We start from the raw sequence: 19,649 nt of genomic DNA, 5'->3' as shown, positions 1-19,649 counted from the left end.
TTGGCTGGACAGACAGCAAAGCTTATCACTCATCACCCAGGAGTGGCAAACACAGCATGCCTGGGTAGATGGCATCACCATCCATGTGACACAACTACCCTTGGACCACTAGGACAAATGCTGGAGCCAGAGCCATGGTGTGACAGCTTTTCCTGAAGGTCCTGGCCTTGGATCTTGGGGATCACATGGGCGCAGAGGTGACCAAACACTTACCCTCTCTCTCATCCCCAAGCACAGCCAAAAGGAAATTGCTGCACCAGGAATACCTTTCTTTGTGCTGCTAAGGAGACCACTGGAAAGACCACTCATTCCATGATTTTCCCCACCACTTCCCTCTGAAAGCATTACAGCTCCAGCCCAACATATTCTGGGGCTGGATCCAAAAGACTGGTCATGTTGGGTATAGCAGGCATCTTCACCAGAGACTACAGAGATCTCTGGGGCTGGGAACCTGAAAGGGCAGGAGCCTGTAGTAGCTGTTTCCATCACCTTTCCCACGGGAAGGAGTTTTGGGTACCCTTAGCTGATTCACTGGGAAGTAGATGAGGCTCTTAGAAGTCACAGAGACAGGTGCCTAGTGTTACAAGGCCAGCCAGCTCAAGAACACTTAGCTAGTGCAGATCAGTACAGGTGCAGCTCAGAGATCAACATCACTCTGTGGCCGGACACTACGTCAGGGTAAAGCCAACTTCAGCAGACAGGAACCACAGGAGGGAAGACATTATCTGATGGAGCCTGATTTACTTGGAGCAGGTGCTCCCATCTCTAACCAGGGTCTTCATTGGCCTCAACACATCTCACCTAGCTGCTCTTTTTGCATCCACGTGGAGCCTAGTGTGTACCATTCATGAGCCTCTTTCTACACGTGGGGAAACCAAAGCATAGGCCAATAAGGAAGGCCTTTGGTACACTGAAGGGCATGTCTTTCTTTGGGGGCAGAGAGCACAATTCTTGCTGAAGGGCAGATGGTGGCAAGCACTTCCCTTGACCGTTTCCCTGGGTTAGCCTTGGGCCACTCTCTCCCCTCCATGTGGGCCAAAGTGGCACCTGAATTTCCGGCAGGAAACCCCACAGACCCAAGAATGAAAAGGCCCCAATGAAGTGTTAAGATCTCTCCACCCCAGTTCCCCAAAAGGGCAGCCAGCTGCATGTGACCCACCATCCACTCCCACACACCCCTCCAAGACACGGGTCCCAAGACCCTCAACTGGACTGAAATAGCAGGTGGCCAGCTTTGGGCAGCCCTGTGCCACCCTGGGGCTAAGCTCTTGGTACCCTGGCAAAGTTTTTCTTCCCCCCTTACATTTTCTACTTTGCAGTCTTAACAGTATTCCCAGACTAGGCTGACACACTCCAATCGCACCAGCATAATAGGCTTCCTCCCCAGGGCAGTTTAGAGGAAGCTCATTCTGGGCATGGTCAGGCGGTCTGCCTTCCCTCTCCCTCTCCTTTCCTTTGTCCCCTGGCCTCGGCTGACTCTGGCTGAGAGGCACAGAGGGTCCTGTGGCTTCCCTCTCCTGACCCCACTCCCAGTAGCACCTGTAACAGGCCTGTGGAAGGCTCAGCTTCCCCTCCACGCCATTCCTCCTTTCTGCCTATCGGAGGGCAACTGGGGTCCCCTAGGCTGTTCCTGGATCTCCCTTCTCCCCTCAGTGGGAAGCGGTGGAGATCCAGAGGAGGAAGAGGCCAGCGGACCACATGGCTTGATCTTTAGACAAGCAAGCTCAGGGAGGGCGCGAGGGAGGAGGTGGCTGAAAAGGAGTGCAGCCCTATTGGACACAGACCATGTAATCTGGGCTGGCCCTGGGGCCGGCTGGGCCTTGCCCTCCACCTGCTCAAACGTGCTTCCACCAACCAGAGGAAACCCATTTACTAGTTTTTCTAATAAATCAGTAATGCTCCACATTTCTCTTGTGATTTCTTATTTGACTAGCCCTTGTTTCCCTTTGGAGTCTCTGGGTGGTGCAAATGGTTAAGTGCTTGGTGACTAATGGAAAGGCTGGAGGTTTGAATCCACCCAGAAGCACCTTGGAAGAAAAGCCTGGCAACCTGCTTTGGAAAGATCACAGCTATTGACAATCGTAAGGAACAGTCCGACCCTGACATGCACGGGGAGGATGTGAGTTGGAACCACTCAACGGGCAACTGGTTTGGGTTTTTGTTTCTCTCTCTTTGAACTCATCAAGGGCTGGTTGAACACAGGGAGGGGATGAATGAGCAAGGAAGGTCCTGGGTTGACAGAGGGACAGCCAGACTTGTCCCTGGGAGTCTTATGGGATGATTCCACTGGTACCCAGGCCCTGTGCCTTACCTGAGAAAAGCTCACTTATTCATGCATTCATCCAACCTGAGGGCTTGCTTCAGGGCAAACTTTTCTAGGCAAAGATCAAACCTTGCCTTTCCTCACAGACCTCAGGCAGAGATCATGTAAGCCTGGTTGCGGCCCACACTGGCCATCAGAGCTCCCATACTGAGTCTCATTTCCAGAGGGGTGGGTTCCTTTGGTCTGTGTGGAGCTTGGGCGTCGTCACTTTTTAAAACTCCCCTAATGGGCAACCAATGAGAACCACTGACTGGTCCAAGGCTCCCAGATATGGCTGGATGGTGGCATATGGATTACCTGGGGAAGGTGTTAAGAGTTTCCCAAGCCCTACACCCTGAAGAGTCTGAGTGAGTCAAGGAGCCTGAGAAGCAGGGACTCATCTACCCCTGGATTTACAGATGAGAAAAGAGCAGTAGAGTTAAGGTGACCCAGCTACTTGTTGAGAACCTGGGTCTCCAACTCTCACTCCAGTGTGATAGTTCAGTCCTCAGTCTGCTGAAGTGACCACAGAACATTTAGGCCAGCTGGCTCTGCCCTGTTCGGTGTCTGCTGGGGAAAGAACTCCACCCTCCTCAAATCTTTCCTTGACCTTGTGAGATTCAATGGATCCATCTACAGAGTGAGACCCACAAAGCCCTGACCCAGTGGGTCTGTGGGAACATCCATGGGGCAGCTCTACTTCCTGAGCACTGCAGCCACACCCTTCCACCCACCTTCAAGAAATGAGGCAAAACAAGGCTGGTCTATCATGGCAAAAAGGCAGGAAACCAAGTAAGAAATAATGAGGGATTCCTGGCCCTTTTGAATCAAAGATCCTTTAGGGAATTGGATGAAAACTAAAGATTCGTCCAGAAATATTCACGTGTACCCCTCACCCAATGTTGCATGCCACCTTAAGACATTTCTAGGCTACAAGATAAGAATCCTTGTCTTCTAAGGTGTCTTGGAATTGGAAAGGGAGAAAATAAAAGGTGCCAGACTTTGGGAACTTCTACCTATTAATAAATGTTCTGTTCACACACACACACACACACACACATACACCCCACTTTTTTCAAAGTCCAGCTTTGGCTCTTGGGAAAAGAACCAGAGCTGCGCCAGCCCAAAGAGGCCCTCAGAGCTGTGAAAGATAGAGTATTCTATAGGAGTGGGGGCAGCAGAGAACAGGTTCCTTCCCACATGCCCACCTCCCACAAGTGCCGAGTGCTTCACGCTTCCTAAGCAAGGATGACAAATGAGTGCATGCGAAAGCAATAGCTCCTATGTCCCAGCCCTGGTCCATGGACCCCACCCTCCCACCCTGGCCCCAGTAAGAAGGCCACACAGGTTGGTTGGTCAGCAGTGGTTATTGCACCATCGACAAATAATGAAATGTGTGTACATTAGAGACAACCACAAGAGCAGCCAGACAACCCTCAAAAGTACCTGAACTGAGTCAATTACATTCTTAACAGGAGAGGAACAAACAACAGAAGCAGCTCACGATCACGCACACACATGCACAGGTATACAAACATACCACAGAATGGAAAGCAATAAATTATTGGCCTCGTTCCTGCCTGGATTCTAAGAATAGGCCCAGTTAAAGAGCAAAGCCTCCCCAGGCCACCTGCCACATCTCCCCTGGGTAGGCCTCTCTGTCCGGCAATGGCCAGCCAATGCTGGAGGCCTGAGCTGTGCTTCTCTCTCCCTGGGAAGAGGTAAGCTTAAATATGTGGGTTCTTACCAGAAAAGAACTATACAAAAGGGACACTGACACAGTGACCTCAGAGGGGGACAAACATCTTGTGTGGGCCTGTGGAAAGTTGTCCCAAGCCCCAGGGGAGCGCCAGTGCATAGTACAGGCAGCAGGTGAGGACGGGCACCTGCTGAGGACACCTGGACACAGATGTGTTCTTCAGGAGAGAGTAGAGGGCCCTGTGAGCCAGGGAGACTCAGGCTTGGGAGGAAGTATGTGGAGGTTCTGTTCTTTATCCATTTCACTCCCCCTAACAGTCACAGTCAATCTATAGAGTTCAAGGCCTGGAATTTCTCCCTCAGGTTTCTCACTCTGCCCTGCTGGCTTGCATCAGCTGGGTCCCTAGGCCCCTCTTCCTTTGACCAATACTCTGCAGACTCCTGCAAATCTTGGCTAGGTCTCACCCCAGCTGTCAACAGGCTCAGTCCCTGCCCGCTGCCCTCCTCCACTAGCCCCTCAGGCCGGGGCCCCTTCTCCATGACAATCATACGCCGGTTATTCTCCAGAGTGAGTTCCGCTGTGACGTACAAGGTCTGGCCTCCGTCCAGCCCACCTTGCGGGGACCCAGGGGGCCGGGGCTGGGCGGCCTCCCCACCTTCCCGGCCTTTCTTGGTGTTCAGGCTGGAGCAGCGGCTCACTCTGCCTGGCCGGGGTGGCTCCATCATGTTCTCGGGCACCGAGTGGCTCCGGTTGATGGGCACGCCGCGGGGCCGGCTACCCTCCAGGAGTGCCTCATCGTGGGAGGCATACTTAGAGCACAGCTCTCGGACATCAGGCCAACTGAAGGTCTCTGTGTCAAAAGGGCTGAGGGGGCTTCGGCCTGAGGACCGGATCCCAGGTGAGGTAGTCCTGGGGCTGGCAGCAGAGGGGCTGAAGGAGAAATGCTGTAGTGACATGTCGCCAGCATAGCAGTGCCTGGGGGAGCTGAGGGCTGCCATCTTTTCGTAGCTGAGGAGCTTTCTCTTACCTGTGAGGGAAGGAGAGCTGCCTGAGTTACTGGGCAGGAAGGGAGAGAGAGGCAAGCAAGGGCCCTGGACTTAGTGGGCAAGGCTGTCTTGGGCTTTTGAGTGTGATGAGAGAAAAATCTCATGTACCATCCAGGGTCCCTTTATCAAAGCACAATGGGAAGAATGAAGAAAAGGCAGCGTAGATGGGGCTGAGAATCAGAGAAGACAAGAGCTCCTGCGTCTCCAGGTAAAGAGGGAACCATGGCCACATTTCCTCCAGAGGCCTCTGCTCCACAGGAAGGGCTGGGGGAAGGTGGTGAAAGCGTTCAACCAGCATGCAGGGCTCAAAGATTAGACTGTCTAACTTTGACTGACTGCCATGACACAAGTGCTCACCTTACCCCTTTGGTCGCCCGGGGTCCAGCCCCATCTTTGGCTGAGGTTCCTTAGAGGTCAAAACCCAGGAGCAAACCGATTCCTAAGTTGTGAGGGAAGGGCCCATTCACTGCCTCAAGTCATACCTTTACCACTCAATGGCTCTCCAGCCTCCTCCTTCAGGCAGGGAATGGTGGCGTTCTTCCCATTGCTCTCGGGAGCTTCATTCTCCCATTGCAGTGGTGGCCTGGCTGTTGCTGACTTGTTGCTCTTGATCCGAAGACTGTACTGGCGGGCCAGCTGGTAGACCTTGTTCTTGACACGCTCACTCACGTGGCTGTCCATCATGTGGGAAAGCTGCACAATGCGGGGGTGTAGGGGGGCCACCAGCTCCCCCTGGTCACTACCGCTCAGCTCTTTCACCAGCTCCTTCAGCTCCCGGGCCAAGTGGGCTGGGCTAGACCGCTCGGTTGGGGAGGCGCTCTCTGGGGAGGCAGCGGAAGACTCCTCCGTGATAGCACCCAGCTCATGCTCTTCCAGGATGAAGAGCGGCTCGTGCAGATCAAAGCCATTTGCCTGGCCTTGGGCCTGGCTCTGCCCTTTCCGAGAGCTCCCCCCAGAAGACTCCATGCCCTCCCACATCTTCACAATTTCCGAAGATGGACGAAACTCAGCATCTGTGATGGGGGCTGGGTCCCCAGTGCATGCCTGGCCTGGTCCTGGGAGATCAAACAGGGCCCATGAAGCTGGTCGGGAGCTCACCTGTCTCTTGTGCTCCAGCGGAGGGATGGGCTCTGGGTCTGGCCTTGGAAGGCTATTGAACCTAGAGACTGAGTTTCTCACCAGCCCTTTGGGGATGTAGGAGAGGCTCTCCCGGCGCCGGACACTAAAACCCGCATCATGGTGCTCGGCGTTTTCATAGTAGCTCTTGATCTTGTCCAGCAATAGCCTGTCTCGAGTGGAAAGCAATGGTTCCTTCTTCTTGCAGAGGGACTGGTCAGGCTCGGCTGGGCAGCCCGAGTTTAGGGGCTCTGTCCCATTGATGGATGGGCTATTCTCTGTAGCCATTCCCACACTGATGTCCACCTCTCCTGGGAGCTGGGAGCTGAGCGAGTCTGTGATGCTGCCATGCCAGGCTGGGCCCTTCTCGCTGCCCTCAAGGCTGAGCATGCTGCTGCTACGGCTGGCCATCTTTGGGGTCCCAAAGCCACTGGACTTGCCATCCTCCAGAGCCAAGCTGCTCCGCCGAGAGAAGCTGCTAACAAAGCGCTCAGCAATGACACTGGCCTGGTCCAGCACAGAGGGTGGCAGGAGGCTCTCAGGCTCCTGACTTGCCCCCATATCTTCTTCCTCCTCCTCCTCTTCCTCCTCCTCCTCACTGCTCAGGGCCTTAAGATTCTCGGAGCTCTCAGCCACCACAAAGTCCACCATGTCACTCATGTGGTCCATCTCTAGCAGCCCCTGGTGGGCCTCAAGCTTTGTTTCCAGAACTCCCGGAGACTCCGTGTCAGACGGCATCTCCTCAGTGCTGGGATCTTCCATGGCAACAAATACTTCCTGCTCTGTCCCAGGCTCAGTGTCTGGCTCAACCTGGGACATAACACAGAGAACTCACATGTAAGCAGAAAACTTTCCTCAAGGGATCCAGGGGATGACGGAACAACACGGCCTTCTCAAAGCCCAATGAGGGAGGCTGTCGTCTAGGAGTGAGGCTACGAGCATGACCGTGACTCAAAAGTAGGCAACAGGTCCTCAGGGAGAAGAATATGATCAAGTCCCTTTGTCACACTGCAGCTGGAGCACTAGGCCATGTCCTCAAACCCAAGGAAAATCTTAGGAGTGTGGATGGGATAGGGTGATGGCTGCTCTCAGTGGCAGCCTGCCTGGGAACTACAGGGACAAGGTGGGGACACACATAGGTCAGGCACTTCCCTAGTCTCTCAGGGGCTTCTGTAAAGGCACCTCACAGAGCCAAGGCATAAGGACGCTTCTGTCCATGCTGAGGTAGCTCCTTAAAGCCCTAGGGGCTCCCCCACATGAGGAGCAACATGAGAGGTGGGGTCCCAACTTCCCTGCAGGCCCAGGGCCTCCCACATGGCTCAGAATCCTGAAGGCAATGTAAGCACATTCTGCAATCCTGCCACCGGATGAGGACTAGGATCCCACCAGGCAGCCATGGAGTCTGTGGGCACAGCCCAACTCTGCATACACACAGCCAGAGGGGCAGGGAGGAAAACAAGTTTGAGGATTCCCTCCTGACCACCTGGAAGGCCATTTGAACCATCAAAGTGGCCAAGAGAGGCAGCATTTGAGACAGGTCTTTGGAGAGAAGATAAAAAAGCAAGTGCTCTACATTCTGAGCAGTGAGACCCAATCTCATTTGTTCTCTTCCAAAAGCTGCAAAGTAGGACCCATGATCTGGAGCTGTAGACCCAAGACAGCAGCCATAAGCCACAGGGCTTCTGAGCCCCTGAAATGTGCCTAGTCCAAAATGAGACCTGCTCTAACAGTAAAATACACCCAGATCGCAAAGATTTCCTACATATATATATGAAATCTGTCACCAGTGACTTTTTGTATTGATTACATGTTGAAATGACAATATTTTGGATAAATTGAGATATTCTGCAAAATTAATCTCATACCACCCCCTTTTTTTTAAAAAATTTTTAATGTGGCTACTAGAAAATTTAAACTCACACAGGAGGTTCACATTCTAAGGTTATTGGAGAGCTCTGCTCTGGGCTCTTATCCAGTGTCACCTAGGTTTCTCAATCTGGTCCTGGCTGAGGGGCCCACCTGCAACCCAGCCTTAGCCTCATGGCCCTTCCTTATAACTTTGGAAAGGCTCAGTCAGTTCCTTACAGCCCACAGGCAGTGTGAGATAGTGGGAAGAGAGGGGCTTCTGAGTTATGGACCCAAGTCATGGTCTACGTCTAGCCTCAGTTTACCCCTTGGAAGCCACCCAATATCAGGCAAACCACTCAACTTCTCTGAGCCTCTTTTTCCCTTCCAGGGCTGTGGTGGTGGATGGAAGAGAAGAATAAAATGAGGACATACAGAAGATGCCCAGCAGACAGCAATACCCTATACCTCTTTGTCCAGGTGGGCACAGGCGCGTTTTAAATGCCTGGCATACTATTGGGGACAGGGCCTCATGTCTTATACAAGCTGTCTGGCAGAAAGGGTGTGAAATCTAGCTCACTTCCACTAGTTGTGCCCCTCAGCATGGGACTGTATCTGCCCAGAGAAAGGGTACCTCCTTGTAATTCATAAACAGAGGTTGTCTGCTCACCAACCTTTGTGCCCATAGGCCAGACAGGCTTCCTGAAAGAGCGAGAGTCCCAGGACAGGGGAATCCCTCTTCCCAGGGCCCCAACAGGAGAACCTGTGCCTGTAGCTCCTACCTGAAGACCTGGGTTCCAGCTATAGCGGCACCATGCCCCTTCCACTTGCTGGCTGTTCAGCAGCTGCTTACCTCTGGCAGGGAAGAGACAGATTCGGAGCTCATGCGCTTCTCAGCACTGGTTGGAGACCGGACGCTGGGCCTTCTGCAGCCCTTGGAGCCCTCAGACTCCCTCCGGCCCTTCCCCTGCAGCCAATAGAAACAGTCATCAGCTCCTGGGACAACTGGGAGCTGGTACCTTCTGCATCCAAAACACACAGCCCCTCCCCGGTCCCAAGGAGGACTCCGGGCTGTGCTAAGAGTCAACCTTGGATCTCAGCCATCCCAGAGTCAAACTGGACAGCAGGCCTGGGGACGTGGAAATCCCTGCACCAGGCCTGTGGTCTCCAGCTACACTCTCGGAAAAGCCGAACCCACCTTCCCTTCTAGGCCAAGTGGACTTGACCCTTCCACCACCCACCCCATTAGTCATGCTTATTGGGTAGTACACTGGTTAGTGCCCAGTTCTGGAGCAGCACATGCCAAGGGCTCACCAGGGCATAACAGGGAGTAAGGAGGTTAAGACTGCTGACGGCAGGAGTGAAGGAACTGGGTAGCGGGGCGGGTTGGGGGGAGGTGGGGGAGGAGGCTCTGGACAGGCATGCACGTGCTAGAGAGCATGCAAGGAGGAGGGGAAATCAAACAGACACCTCACCATAGCGCCCCGGGAGAAAAGTAAAGCGTTGGCCCGATAGTGCCAGCAGTGGAGGGCGGCCAGCAGGGAGCTCGCAAAGTCTGCTACCTGCTCTGCCACTGCCAGGCTCTCCTCCTCCTCCTCCTCCTCTGAGCCTAGGGGCTCTGGCCCAGCCCCCTTCTCGCTGCCTTCATGCCCAGCCAGGTCCTCCAGAGAGACCTGAAAGGCCTGCTCTTCCTCCTCCTCCTCCTCCTCCTCTTCCTCCACCACCTCTTCCTCCTCCTCTTGCTCCTCCTGGGTAGTCCCTTCTGCCTCTGGCTGCAGGACCCGAGTACAAGGGTGCTGCCCAAAGTCCAGAAGAGTGCCAGCACTGCCTGCATGCTGTTCAGAGCACAGGACCCCCTCGTGACCAGGCTCTGGGCAAGCTCCCCTCCTCCTGCCCATGGTAGGGGGTAGGGAAGCTTCATACAGAAGTCTGTATCTAGATACCCAACCCCTGGTCTCCACTGGGGATCAGCAAGGAGCAGGATTCTCATGGTGGGAGGGCTGGGACCTGGAGACACTGTGACTGGGGCCTGATCAGGAACTCAGGCCCCTAAAAGCCCTGCCTGTCCCAAAGGGAAGGGTGGATGAGAGAGGATCCAGGCTGGGAGACCACCACCAGGGCATTGTTCCAGGACAAGGGTACAGAAGCGTCAACAGGGGCAGGGGCCAAGTCTTATTCATCTCTAGAGCCTAGAACACAGCGGGTGCTTGATAGGTGTATACTGAATGAATAAAGATGATGACTGCTGAAGGGACCCAGGGAATCCCTCTCATTCTCCCTTCACCAGGCTCTTCCTCCCTGGCCCCTGAGTGCCCATGAGCCTTACCTTCAGTCCTGCTGCTCTGGCTGTTGATACCACCATTGGGTCCACAGCACATAAGGCAGAGGGATTGAGGAGAAGAAACCAATAAGCAGGAGAAAGAGCCCCTCTACAGAGGTCCAGAGCCCTCTGAGGAAGGCCTCACTGGGGCACCTACTCCCTGGGCCCTCATCCAGTCTCCTGGGCTTTTGAGGGAAGGTCTGAGGACAGGATGCAAGGTGTGGGTGGGTGTGGGGGGAGGAGGCTAGCTCAAGGCACTCCCTGACGAAGGAAACAAGGGGGTGGGGGGCCCCTTGCCAGGCTCTTTCTCCTCAAAGGAAAAAAGAGCAACAGAGACAGTCTCTCTAAACTGTTCTTGACAACCCCCCACCCAGATCTAAGAACTCACTGGGAATGGCTGTCCACCCCCCTCACACACCCTCACCTTTCTCACTGAGTTGCCTGAGCAGGTGTCTAGTTGGCTCTGAGGAGGAAAAATGAGTTGACAGAGTCAGGAAAGACCAGGAAACAGCTGTGTTGGTCCTGGTTCCAAGCTCACAACACCGCCAACCTATTACAGCTCAAAGTCCACTCTGGCTTGGCCCCAAGCAGCCCTGGGGGCTGAAGGGGGCTGCCTACCACAGTGTCACTGAGTCCCCTCACACCTGCCCAACAGAGCTGGGCTGGGCCATTCCCATCCACCTCTACTTGATCCAGCCTGCAGGAGCACTGCCCACAATCCCTGCATTAGTGCACCTTGCCCAGGAGTACAGAGCCTTACGCTGCCCACTTTAGACCAATCAGCCTCGGGTCCAGAGGTTCCTGCCTCCACCTCAAGCCCCATGTCCCCCATGCAAGAGTACATCAAAGCGCTAGCTCCATCCACAGCCAAGCCCCCTCATAGCACCCCAGCTGGAAAGCAGAGGTCGCACCCGACTTTCTACGGCCCTCAAGGCCTGGCACCATGAAGCCTCGCTGCCCACTGGGGAGCGTTGCCCGGCTGTACGGGAGCTGACCAGGCTCTGGGGACAGAATACAAAACACATCCATTAGGTTGATGGTATCACTTTTTACCCAGCCTGAGGTGGAAGGCAGAGAGAAGAGGACATTGTCTTGGGGACCTCCCTGTCCCGAGCCCCCACCTAGCCCACCTGGCACTAGGTGGGAGGCCTACAGATGGTCACTAAGTTGTATAACTTTGAGCCAGAAGGGAAGTCTAGAAAGATCTCCTTAGCTATTCCTGCACAGGAGAACATAACAAAGACAACTTTTTCTGCTAAATATGCACACATACACACATGTGTATACACACACACACACAATTTGCATCATTATAAGTAAACATCCAATTGTTTTTAAAAGTAAGAAAAATAGAATATGCTCTACTCTTTCACTTTAAAACTTGAAATCAGGAATGTTTTTTAAATGACAAGATATAACAATAAAACTCAAACCAAACTCACTGTCATCGAGACAATTTGACTCATAGTGATCCCTCCTTGGGTTTCTGAGGCAGGATCTCTATGGAAGTAGATTGCCCAATCTTCCTTCCAAGGAGTGGCTGGTAGGTTTGAACCGCCAGCCTTCTGGTTAGCAGTCAAGTGCCTTAGGCACTACGCTACCAGAGTTCCCAGATATGACAATAGTCCCTCACTTATTAATAGCATAAATTCTTGTCCATCTTAGCTCTCTAAAATTAGGAAGCAGAAAAAGGCCTCTCAATAATCAGAGTAGTCAGCAAAGTCCAGGCACTGAAGCTCCTACATATGGCCGAGGCCCCCCACTTCAGAGCTCCCTCAAGCTACAGATGGTCACTATGTGACCACACTTCTTCAAGCTCAACTGGTTAGAAGGGCTGCTACAGGCCAACATTCTCAGCCCAACAAAAGTGAACTCTTTACAGTGTGCGGGAAGAACTGTGTGGAGGGACACACACCTCAAATGCAAGCTGTCTCTGTGGTAACCCATGGCCCCCTGTCCGAAACCCTGGAGAATGTGGCCAACATACATGAGTGACGCCAGGACACCAACACTAGGAAAAGGAAAGTTCAACTGTGGAGAATGTTTTGGAAATGAATAGTGGTTCTGGTTGCATTTAAAGAAAAGATCACAAACTTTTAAGAAAAAAGTTCAACTGTGGTTAGCATCAGCTCTTTTAAAAGACTTAAGAGCATGAATCATATTTTAGAAAGACATCTATTTAATAATGGTTACCGACAACAGCTCCTTTAGTTTACAAAGCCTCAGCCACGTGCAAGCTTCAGCTCTCTAAAATGGCTCATTTCCTGAAAGCTTGGAGACCTATTGTGATGCTGATACTATGACAGACAGTATTACTATTATCATCACCACCGTGGTCACTTATTGAACACTTCTACGTGCAAGAAACTTCTAGTTCTAAGCTATGGTAAGTCAAAGGTGAATGTGAGAGAGATAGGAAGAGAATTATAGAAGAAGAAGAAGAAAAAAAAAAGAGGACTAGGGAGGGCCAGAGACTTACAAAGGAACACCCCCATCTGAAGATTTTAGCTTTTGGCACCAAAAGACTTTTGCAACCATAACAAATATGTCCAGGTTCAAGATCCACCCTGAGCAATAAAAGACAAAACCACAAAACCTTTCTCGATTGCTCAGCTCCACCTTCTAGAAGACCAAAGCCAAAATGTAGTCTACACAGGTACTGAGGGGATACACAGGTTATGGCCAATCAAAGCCCAATACACTTATGAAAAACCAAGCCAGGACATGGCTCTCAATCGCTCCAAAATGTTTCAGCCCAAGGGTCTTTAAGACGGTCCTCACTTCAACTCTCACCGTGTGGACACATTTGACAGGCAGCACAGTTTAGGCCAAATCTGTCCCTGGACCTCAGACCGAATAGGGAGTAAAATCAGAAAACACACACTCCTCACCCTAAGACCTAAGAATAAAATTCAAGTTTTCTCTTACTAAATAGACCATTCATTCCAACAAATCCAAGAACACAGTAGCAAGTTCAGTAATGGAAGAAAACCCAGGAGAGGAAAGTGGAACTTTGTCCTGAGAACCAAAGTAAATATTTCCTGTCTGGATTTGGTGCCACCTTGAAATCTAATTTGTTTTTCCCAAGTCCTGTATCTGCTCTGTTGTTCCAGAACTGGGCTGGGGACCATTCTTGATGTCTAAGCAGTTACTTCCAGCTGACTAGATATTGCAGGTGGTAAAAGAAGGAGATTTAAATTGCAGGGAGCCAAACAGGGTCCTAACACCTAAGTAAATAAGTATCTCAAGGCTTGAAAAAGAAAAGCTGTCCAACTTCAATGGGTAAGAAAGGCCCATAGGTGCCTACTGGGAGGGCAGCACGGGGGCAGGCAGATGGTGCTCCATCGATACTCCCTCTGATCCTCCCTCCTGCCCTTTCCCAGGATTTCCAGGAAACCCTGGGAAGTGAGAGCAGCAGCCCGAGACATTGCTGTAGATGGTCCCCCACCTGGCCAAGGGTACTATGAAGATGTCTCCGCCCCCACGGGCCTTCCCTTACCAGATTGCCGGCGCCCTTGGCGCATGTGGGTGGACACTTCGTCCTGGGAGGACCAAGCCTTCTTCAGCCGCTCTGGGCTGTAGCGGTATCGGTTGGGATCTGCACACAAGAGAGACAATTGAGTCTTTGTCTTCCTATGACTTGCCTCGCCTGGACTCTGCCCATTCCCCACATCTCTGCAGCCCACCCAAGGTCCATGCACCAGAAGGCTCCAGAGTCCCCTCCTCTTTTATCTTACATCAGTGGCATCTGGGGGCTTCTGACAGAGAGCCCCACACCTTGGTGACAAGTATGCCACCAGCCTTGCAAGCCCTGCCAAAAGGGGCCTCCCTATCCTCCCTTCCCCCGGATGCAGCCTGGCCTAGAGATGCACACAATTAGCGACAAAATAGGCAGAGAAGAGCATACTTACAATAAGAATCCATTTCTAAGATGGCTTCCTTGGCCTGGAAGGGAAGGAAACCCAGCTAGTCACCACCATGCTATGTTCTGTGCCTTTCATGGGCCGCAGGACTCACTCTTGCTGCTCTGTGACACCCATAGTGCTGAACCATGCCGAGGAATCCACTTACTGACGCCTGCCACCCAGCGGAGCTGAGGCATCACTGTACTGAAGCCCACCACCCAGTAGAATCAAAGTCCAGAGACTGAGCGCTAGCAGACCCTTCCAAGCCAGCTTTGAGGAAGCCCTCTCCCTGCAGCCCCATCAGGAGCCAGGGAGGGGGCCACCTGGGAACTAACCTTCTGGGGGATGGTGGCATGGTGGTTCTCCAGGATGAGCCTCTTGATATGGTGGGTCCAGGTCCGTTTCTCCTCCACTGTTTTGGCCTGAGAGGACCCAAAGGAAAGGAACCTAAGGGATTATCAATACAGGGCCTAAAACTAGCCAGTATGGACTATATCTCTGCCAAGGAGGGCAGAGGTGGAGGACAGGCTGCGCTGAGGCCTTGGTGAAGGTGCCTTGACTCCTCACCACACCCTAAGGAGCACATACTATTTTAAGGATAGAGACACTGAGGTTAGTGCAGCTAAGTGAAGGGAGAAGCTGGGATTCACTCACAGGTGTGTTTGGTTCTAGAGTCCCTGTTGTGGCCTTGCAAAGACAACCCCTGGCCCGCCCCTCACCTGGATGCCATACTGCTGCTTGCTGTGCTTGTAGTGGGTGACGGTGAAGCACAGGGAGTCTCTGGTGCTTTCGATCAGCATCAGGGAAGAGCACTAGGGCAGAGGGAGAGGGTAGGCAAGCAGGTGAGGGAGGGGCTTGGCCAAGCTGGGGCATGGAGCCCATCCCCACGAGACTGCTGGGAAAGCAGGATGAGTGTTCTCAGAACACTAGAGGCTGGGAGGCACAACAGAGAGATGAGCCCGGGCTGGCGGAGGGTCCTGGTTACCGGGATGTGCCCCTTGTAGACAAAGTGGTCGCCCCGCTTCTTGGTGATAAGCAGTGCTTTGTCAAAGAGGAAGAAGGTTCTTTCATTGCGCACACGGTGCACACGGAACGTGCCCTCCAGGACGAGCTCCCCGTAGATGGTCAGGTCTGGCCCCTTCCAGTTGATGAGCAGTGACTGAATCTCCTGGTAGAGAAGGCCCCAGCCCCAGGGTCAGGCTGCTTATGACCCTGTTAGGAACCACATGGGGCTCTCCAAGGGGTTTACACAGAGCCAGTCATAGCCTGGGTCCCCCAGACACATTCTGCCCAAGGGCTTCCCCAGAGAAACCTGTCCCATACAGGGCTGCCACCCTTCAGCTCACCCTCTCCCCAAGAGCAGATTTGCCCTGCCCGCCAGTCCCTGGGTCGGGTCTCCCTCCTGCTGTCCAACCCAGCAGCACCTGGAGCCTAACTGCATGCTCGTGCCTCCTCTTCATGTCATTGATGTACCAGGCCACGCAAGTCATGGTGTCAATGGCATCCTCCACCACCTCAAAGCCATCCTCTTCTTCGTCAAAATGTTTGGCGATTTCCTGGGCAGGAGACAGGGGCTTAGGCAACCCAGACTCTAGGGCCCAGCCCCCTTACCTTTTCACCTCACCCCCACATCCCAAGGAGGGCTCCCCAGGCTACCTGGAGCAGCAGGTGGTACTTGAGGATGCGCTGCACTGGCTTCAGCAGGTAGGAGCCCAAAGGCAGCGAGTGCTGTAGCAGCTCCTGCCGGTCCCGGAAGAACTTGGCCTGCTGCTTGTCCCGCATGCATTCCGTCAGTGCAGCCACTGAGCTGGAGGCGGGAGGGGGCCATAACCATCTGGGACAGGCTGGGGAACGAGGGTGTAATGGACTCACCAAATACCTCAGGCTCCCCTCCCCACCCCAATTACTCACTTGGGGTAGTTGTTGCAATACTGGGTATAGATATCAAACTCTTGGCTCTAGGAAAGAACAAAATAGTGATTTCAGGAAGCTTCTATTTAGCTATAAACCTGGTTATACCACCAACAGACCCCTGGTCCACAGAGCATATGCTGCTCACCCTGTCCCAACCCCCTAGAGCCTGCAGGCTCATTTTTGTACCCATTTGTCTAAGACATGCCTTCTGTTCCACCCCAGAATACCTTTCCCATTCAAGGCAGGGCACCTGGCACTCCCCCTAGAGAGGGACCCTCAGGACTCAGATGCCCTCTTAAACACACTCTAATGGAGTTCCTGTCCCTCTGAACTCCCAGGAAGATGGGACAAGGAGCAAGGACCCAGCCCTTCTTACCCTTTCCACAAAGCAGCTGGCCACAGCCACGGGGTCACTGTTGCAGCTGTCCAGGTCTCTGAGTAGCTGGCTGGGGGAGGGGAGAGCAGCCATCAGACCCCAACTGGCTGCAGCAGCCAGCCATCTACCCTCTCCCCACCTCCTCGTGCTAGACACACCGCCAGCCCTGTTGTCATGCTCGAGAGTTGGGGCTTCCACCCACAGAGCAAACCCTGCCCCTTGGCAGTCACCACAGAAAACATCGAGCATCACCGCAAAGTCAGAGAGGGAGGGAGAAACACATGCTCACAACCAAGGGACGAAGAGGAGACACCAGTACCCACCTTAGGCGGGAACACAGCTCCTCTGCAGACAGGAGTCAAACACACAAAAGCAAAGATTAAAGGGGAAAGGAAAGAGTGGGGCTTGCAAAGGAACCAAGACCCCCAATTCAGAAGGGTGTGAGAAAGGATGAGAGATGGGGTGAGTCCCTGTGTTCCCTTTTCTTAAATGGAGAAACTATGCAACCCTAGAAACCATGCTCCTCGGCCTCCTCCCTCTGTGCTCCTCCTCTTTCCCTAACCTTCCCTGACCCTACCCCCTAATCCAGGCTACGCCTCACCTTCACCCTACCCTCTGACATTTGCACAGCAGGAGGTCCATCTGTCACCTTAAGGGGCCCTAGGATAAGGTTCACCTGTTCTATCACCACTCTCCCCTCAAGTTCTGCTCCTTCTGACCCAGCTCTCCATCCCTAGGAAGTCTGTGGTCTGAGGCAGCACACTCGGGCCTAGAGAAGCACCTCTGTCAGAGGCAGGCCCTTGCCAGGCCATGCTCAGCTCCCCCATCACATCTTGCCTGGCCTATACATTCCACTGGTGGGTCAGATCATCTCCAGGGAACCCTGAATTCTCAGGGGTCGGTGAGGTGGAGAAGACATTAAGATACACACAAACAGGAAAGGAAGATGAGGGGGACCAAGGTGCCACCAAGAGGGGAAAGCATCCGTGTGCAAGAGTCCAGCAGTTTCCCTGAGAAGGCGCTGGCTCAGGTAGACACAAAGGCACATGCCCTCAAATTATGTCTCTCTGTCTGACAGGAAGCACTCAGCCCGTATGTCCAGCTAGTGCCGTCCTCTCTTGCAGGGAACTATAATGCTGTGTAGGGGCTGACCACACTTTGCTACCCCCTCAGAGACCGGGCCTGGCCCACACGCCACAATATGAGTCCAGGGACATCCAGGGCTCCTCCCTAGGCCCTGCAGTGGGCCTTATGTGTAGAACCAGGTGCATGTCAGGCCCACTCACATAACATACCTGTTCAGTGCATAAATGTTTTCTATGTTCCCAAAGAGGGCACTGACTTGTTCAGGCTTCAGCAGCCCAGGCGTGTCAATGATCTTCAGGAGGTAGTCCTGTGCAGAGAGGGAAGTCAGCACCTCGCCTTGGAGTCCTGCCCCCTACCCCACAACCAGCCACATCTTTTGTCTCTGACTGCATTTCACAGCTAGAATACAATTTCACAGACATCAGCTACCTCCTGAGAAGGGCTAAAGGCATTCCTCAATGGCAATCCCAGTCCCCTTTTTCTGTGTGCCTAGTAATGTGAAGCACTTCATCTACATTAACCCATTTAATCCTCACAGGAGTCCCGCAAGGTGGGTGTGCCTTCATTAACAAACAAGGAAACTGAGGCTCACAGGTTACACAACATGCCAAGGTCCCATAGTCAGCAAACAACAGACCAGGGATCTGGATGCCAAAGGGGCTATGTCCAAATCCAGTGTCTTCACTGTGTCCTGTCTCCTCTGAGCACAACTTCTCTAGTGGCTATTCTCCTCCCAGTCAGGCTGGAGCCCCTCTCCCTCCCTATCAAATGTGGTTGCTCTCTGGGGAACTGCAGGAAGTTCTTTTGGCCCAGGCTACTGATCAAAAACCCAAAGTCAGAAAGAGTGTGAGGCATTAACAAGGGCAGGAAACAAGAGCTAGAGATAGGAGGCCACCATACTACTCCATGCAAAGCCGATCTTCAAAGACAAACGTGTTAAGGAGAGTTTTGCTTTCCAGGATAAAATTAAGCTTATACAGGAAAGCTGAGTCACCAGAGGCCGGAATCCCTGAGCCCAATGAGGAAAGATGGGTAGTCCTCCTTCCACATTTAGCCCTGAAGCCCCAGGGAGGTGGGTGGTCGAGCACTCACCTCAACTATGCTGCGAAGGTCCTGCACATACATCCTCTCTGTTTCCACAATCTCCCGCACCACTCGGCCCAGGTAGCTGAGCTTATGCCCTGCCATGGCCCGGCTGTTGAATGGAGAGAGAGGCCCCTTCATGTTCCGCCAGCTGCTGGAGTTGTTGTTGCTGTTGGGGAGTTGCCGGCCACGTGGAGAGCCTGCTCCATTCTCGGCTGAAGCTTCCGAGCCATTAGGATCCTCCATGGCCCCACGGCTGTCCCGTGAGGAGCCTGATGAGGAGGTGGTGGAGGTCAGGCTCACTGGTCGCTCCTGGCTGCCGTCTTGGCGGAGGGAGGCAGAGACAGGCATCCTGGCATCGCTGCCTACAACAGGTATGCCAGGGAGATTCTGGAGAAAAACAGGCAAAAGGTCAAAACTCTGAACCCCAAGGAAGGATCTGCCCCACGGACTCCGTGAGCATCTCCAAGGATGCCCAAGTCACATTCCTTCCTGATTTCAACTACTCCACCTCTATCCCTTCCCAGGATGGAGGACCATGAAGAGGGACAATAATAAAGAGCTCCGACTCAAGACCCCCAGAAAGCAGAGAAGACTTTTCTGCCAACGTGGTGGTCAGGGGTGTATTCGGATGGAATTCAAAGCCCAGCTCAGCTGCTCAAAGTATTTAGGCTCTTGGAGCTTCCTGACCTGTAAAACGAGGATAGGTACACCGCCCTGCAAGGCTGTAAGAGGATGAAATGACCTGCTGCCCAGAACACCCTGAGAGTGACGTTCAGCACAGATAAGTCCTCCATAAACAGTTACCACAGCAATGATAATGTTGTTGCTGTTGTTAGGTGCCACTAAGTTGGCTCCAACTTGTAGCAACCCTACATACAACAGAATGGAATACTGTCCTGTCCTGCACCATCCTCACAATCCTTGCTATGCTTGAGCCTATCTTGCAGCCACCGT

The 19,649-nt window shown here is 53.2% G+C and overlaps 1 protein-coding gene across 1 annotated transcript; it reads right to left on the bottom strand.

Annotated features, from left to right (window-relative positions):
• Nucleotides 1-4,324: 4,324 nt before the first annotated feature.
• PLEKHG3 (pleckstrin homology and RhoGEF domain containing G3) lies at nucleotides 4,325-19,043 on the bottom strand. Its single transcript, XM_042781145.1, has 18 exons — nucleotides 18,702-19,043; nucleotides 17,819-17,916; nucleotides 16,524-16,593; nucleotides 16,145-16,191; nucleotides 15,890-16,040; nucleotides 15,658-15,789; nucleotides 15,219-15,401; nucleotides 14,953-15,045; nucleotides 14,569-14,655; nucleotides 14,240-14,273; nucleotides 13,828-13,926; nucleotides 11,240-11,329; nucleotides 10,753-10,791; nucleotides 10,335-10,354; nucleotides 9,571-9,843; nucleotides 8,862-8,975; nucleotides 5,530-6,973; nucleotides 4,325-5,028 (listed from the first exon to the last, which is right to left on the bottom strand). The coding sequence occupies exons 1-18, from the start codon at nucleotides 19,041-19,043 to the stop codon at nucleotides 4,325-4,327; spliced, it is 4,020 nt and encodes a 1,339-aa protein (XP_042637079.1).
• Nucleotides 19,044-19,649: the final 606 nt, after the last annotated feature.

Source organism: Orycteropus afer, unplaced genomic scaffold, assembly GCF_000298275.1.
Source record: "Orycteropus afer afer isolate SDZICR_OR568_19922 unplaced genomic scaffold, OryAfe1.0 scaffold00088, whole genome shotgun sequence".
Taxonomy (NCBI): domain Eukaryota; kingdom Metazoa; phylum Chordata; class Mammalia; order Tubulidentata; family Orycteropodidae; genus Orycteropus; species Orycteropus afer.
Note: the sequence above shows the minus strand (reverse complement) of the source record. Positions and strands in the feature narration are given on the sequence as shown.

Coding starts and splice junctions, on each gene's coding strand:
- PLEKHG3 (XM_042781145.1), bottom strand. CDS start 19,043: ATGCCTGTCTCTGCCTCCCTCCGCCAAGACGGCAGCCAGGAGCGACCA. Junction 14,274..14,568: donor ATGCCACCATCCCCCAGAAG/GTTAGTTCCCAG, acceptor CTTCCCTTCCAG/GCCAAGGAAGCCATCTTAGA. Junction 9,844..10,334: donor CCAGAGCAGCAGGACTGAAG/GTAAGGCTCATG, acceptor TGCTCTGAACAG/CATGCAGGCAGTGCTGGCAC.